This window comes from Euprymna scolopes, chromosome 32 (assembly GCF_053919585.1).
Source record: "Euprymna scolopes isolate OS-2025 chromosome 32, ASM5391958v1, whole genome shotgun sequence".
Classification (NCBI taxonomy): domain Eukaryota; kingdom Metazoa; phylum Mollusca; class Cephalopoda; order Sepiida; family Sepiolidae; genus Euprymna; species Euprymna scolopes.
The window spans coordinates 23,860,001-23,864,611 of record NC_136513.1 but is presented as its reverse complement, the minus strand read 5'-3'; the positions used below and the strand labels follow the sequence as shown (position 1 = coordinate 23,864,611).

At 40.6% G+C, this 4,611-nt stretch overlaps 1 protein-coding gene across 1 annotated transcript; it reads right to left on the bottom strand.

Annotated features, from left to right (window-relative positions):
- Positions 1-2,840: 2,840 nt before the first annotated feature.
- Positions 2,841-3,308, bottom strand: LOC145256128 (uncharacterized). The gene has a single exon (XM_080114713.1). It carries the CDS (start codon positions 3,306-3,308, stop codon positions 2,841-2,843), a length of 468 nt encoding a protein of 155 aa, XP_079970839.1.
- Between the last annotated feature and the right edge of the window lie 1,303 nt (positions 3,309-4,611).

The following is a 4,611-nucleotide window of genomic DNA, read 5'->3' as shown; positions in this document are numbered from 1 at the left end:
TGTAGAAAAGTGCCCAGTTGGGGGTGAAGGAATAATCTTTTTAGCCAATTTTTCGATATTTGTCGTCCGAATGGTCGGCTTGAAATGATACCGATCTCGTGAAAGTTCGTCGCCTCTGTCGAAAGTTTTAGGCAAACATACATACATACATACATACATTTAAACAGACAGGTGAGATTTATATTATAGAAGATGGAGGATATATTTTCGAAATCGTTGCAGACGACAGGATGTGTTTGATTACACGTACTATATCGTCCACTCATCGTCAACACTTAAAAATTTTTTGTCCGGAAGTTGTGTTACTCGCTAACTTTGCCTGAAGCGAGGGAAGTTCATCTATCTATTTATCTATCTATCTATCTATCTATCTATCTGTAAAGTTGCCTTTCTCTCTCTCTATCTCTCTCTCTCACACACACAAACACACAAACACACACACACACACACTCACTTTAATAAGTGGCCGTGTCGTATTGTGTGCTAAACTTTTCTACCCTACAGCTCCCTGAATATTTTGTCTACGGAATTGAAAGTTTATATGTACGGTAGGTGGGCCTCGGAAACACTTTCGATTTGTTTTTTAACCTGTAAATATAGCTGCTAAGGGGTAAAATAAAACAGTTGACCTTGGCGTGAGTTAATCGACTTCTGAGCATGCATACATATACGTTTTTTAGCTTGAACTCGCTTAATTTTTAACTATGGTGATAGCTCAGGTGGTAGTGACGAAAGTTGGAGCGCTGAATGCTTTCGTTTCGATGTCATCAAAGTCATTTTTTTTTTTTTACTTTTGAATCATATAAAATTTAGTTACAATCTAATAATCGATAGAGATATTTGCTCTATAATAATAAATATGAAATCCGCATGAATCAAAATAGCATATTTAAGCGTATTTTACGACCATTCAACGCTGGGCAGCCTACTAGTGTATATATATAAATACAGAAATTCATCGTAGATCATCATCATATCGCCTGAATCCTAAGATTGCATTATTGGCATTGGTTTCCCCAATATTTTTCTAGCTAGAATTCATGATAGAAAGACCAAGAATACTTAGGGGAGGGGCGACGTGAAAGTTGCCAACATCCTAAGTGAAAGTAATTTTTTGTGGAACGAAATGTATTCGAACTTGGAATACTTAAGTCTTCAGTCTGTGTTGTTAACCACTTGACATCGCCATCTCCCTCTTCATAAATGATTATATATTTATACGTACAGGATTCAGACCTAAACTATTTAACGGATCATTATGAATTTTGAAACAGCTGCTTGGTGTGAGAAGTTGTAATATGGGCTATACGAAAAACTTCGTGAACATTTATATACCATCGATTTTTGTGAAATTTTAACAATAAATACCTTAAATAAGTTTTAAGACTTTTTTGTACAGGCATTTAAAATTGTCGTAGACTCTTGAAAACTCGGTATGTTATTGCTATGCACCTTATGAGATGACTGGCTGATTTTCATGAGTTTAGGTTAAAATGAACAGCTACAGCAGAAATCGGAATACACCCTACTGAAGCCTGATTATCATAGCTGGTAAATTTAAAAACTGCAATCTGGACGCAAGTACACTTAAGAAGAACGACATGTAATAACATTTTGTTTTAAACTTGGAAAAAATGCCATCGAAACGTGTGGAATGTTTAAGACTGCTTTTGGACCATCTTGTATGAATCGAGCATTAGTTTATGGTCGGCATAAGAGATTCAAGGAAAGCAAGGTGTCTGTGATGGATGATGAGAGGTGTGGTAGGAGTAAGGAAGTTAGAACACGGAAGTTGATTGTCTAGATAAAGAATTTCAAGGATAAGGACCGTCGTGTGTCCATAGAAACAATATGTGCACTGAACTGTACACAATGAAGATGAGGAGGATTTGCGCAAACCTTGTCCAATAGGGCTCTTTTCTTTGTTATAGATTATCTAATCAAGATGGGCATCAAGACAGATCGTCACGCTCCCTATAGTCTGCTCCATGTGACTTTTGATTATTCTCTAAGCTCAAGGAAAACCTTAGGGGCTGTCGATATGACACAATTGAGGACTGAAAAGGGCTCTTACCAGGGTCATTGATACGCTCACACAGGGGGATTTCCATGGGTTCTTCCAGGGGGCGGGTTGGAATGATACAATATTGCATTGCAACCGGAGGAGATTACTTTGAAGGGGAGTTTCACGAGTGTGCTATCAATAAAATAGCCTATACAAAAATATATTTGGAACTTATTGAAGGTATTAGACATGAATTAATAAATATTCCGTAAATTTTAGTTTCTTTACGTCTAAATAGTATAATATTAGCGCAATCTTTTAATTTAAAATTCAAATATTTCGTGTTTGCATTGGATTCGATTTATAATCATTTAACATAAATGAAGCAATATCGTTTTAATTTATAATCATTTAACATAAATGAAGCAATATCGTTTCAATTTATAATCATTTAACATAAATGAAGCAATATCGTTTCAATTTCAATTTCTTCGTCCTTCACATAATAGGGGGATATGGCCTAAATACTGCATTAGAGAATTAGGCGCACGAGGGAGTATAGAGAGGAAGGAAGATAGAGGGAGGGAGACGACTACAGGCGCAGCGCATGAGGAACAGGCTACCTCTGACCTTGTTAGCAGCCGTGATGCAGTTTTCAGAGGGTTAATATCTGGAATGCACAATCACTCTAAGATCCTTGGTCTGGCTGACGGACTCCAGCAGCCAGTCACCTGGTTGGAAATCAAGGAGGAATGGAGGAGTTTGGGTACTGGTGTACTGCCATGTAGCTGGACTTGGCGACGTTTAAACTCAGGTCGCAGTCCAATAATCATCTCTAGACATAGAGGCAACGCCAGAGATCCTCATAGTCGCTGCGGGGGCCAAGAATTTTGACGTCATCAGAAAACAGGAGGGGCAGCTGAGAAATTCCTTTGGGTAAGTTATTGACGAAGATGAGAAACGACAGGAGCCCGATGGCTGAAGGATATGGCACACCACTTGTTGCACTGTATACGTCGGAAAGGACGCCGCTCACTTGAACCCGGAAGGTGAGGTCAATGAGGAAGGCGCCGATCCACTGCATAACCTCAGGATGCAGCCCGTACTCCTGGAGCTTGATGAGAAGTAGACGATGAGTTACAGAGTCGAGAGCTCTGGCAAAGTCCAGAAAGACAACGTCCGCAGTGTCTACCCTGTCAATGATTCTCGTCAGCCACTCCTCCATGACCAAAAGGTTCGTTAGGTAATAACTAAGCCGTATTGATATTGTAAGATTTGCTCGGTCCGTTTGAAGGTCGGACATCATCGCTCTTTACAGTAACACTTCCATGACTTTGCAGACAATAGAGGTGAGCGAACCAGGTCGGTAGTTTATACGGCTTTCTCTGTTAGCTGTTTTTAATATGGGGATGATCGTAGCAGCACGCTAGTCATTGGGAATGGTGTCATTAATTAAAAGGCACGTGGGGGTGTAGAGATGAAAACGGCGATCTATTTGAGGATTTGGGGTGGGTTCTATCAAAACCAAAACCTTTTGTTGCATCAAGTGATCTGAGGACTTGCTCAATGTCTTCTCTATCAAACTGGATTTGCGGTATAGGTGAGTGTTGCGGTCAAACGTTGCCATCATCTCTTCTGGAAATAGTTGAGAAGTTGGCTGCGAAAATGGAAGATTTCTCAGTAGGGTCTTCAACAGTCGTTTGGTCTGTCTTCAACTTTACAATCTGTTTGTTTAGGCGGGCATTTCGTTGGACATGCGCAAAAAATCTTTTGAGTTTCGGTTAGCGTCGTTTCTATATGTTCTTCGAACTTCAGGCAGTCTTGCCTCTCATTATCAGCGGTATGGTTTCGCTGTCTTTTGTATTGTGCGTAGACGGCATCCGATTTGTGGTTAATGTACTCCTGCCAAGCTTCATCCATTAACATTCTCTGTTTTCACCTTTTCCTCACCCATGGTTTGGCCTTTTGACTCGTGGCAGATTTTTGAAGGGGTACAGTAAGTTCGGTGATCCAGGCAATTGGATGCTTAAACGTTGTCCAAAATGTCTTCGACTGAGATCAATGAACTCATGGAACGCCAATCAATAGTGTCTGTAGCATCAAGAAGAGCTGGTACATTTGTGGCTGACAACATGCGTCATGGCAGGCTGGATAGTTGAGGAGGCGAGAATGAGGTTAGCATGCTGAAACTGAAAACGCAGTAGTCCTCCAACCTTATCAGCGGCAGGGTAGTGACGTTTGAGACAGATCGGGGGTATGACGTAAAAAACATATCAAGGGTTGATTGTCGAGTTCCACCAAGAAAGTGGGTGGGGAGTTTACATGCTGGAGCAGGAAGAAATCTTTCGACACTTCCAAAAAGACTTAAGCCGAAGAAACTTGTTTATGGCATACATCATGCGAACAACCAGTCAATTCTGAATGCATTAAAGTCACCGATGAAAGGACAGTCTTACATGGAAGCTAAGAGATGTTCATCGTCAGTAATTTAAGATTTAGAAGATTAAGGGAAGCTTAACTGCAGCGCCGGAAGTGTAGCACAGGACAGCATCGTAGTTCGGCGTCTAGCAGGCATCTGGGGGGGGACAGAGACTTTGGTTGGTTTG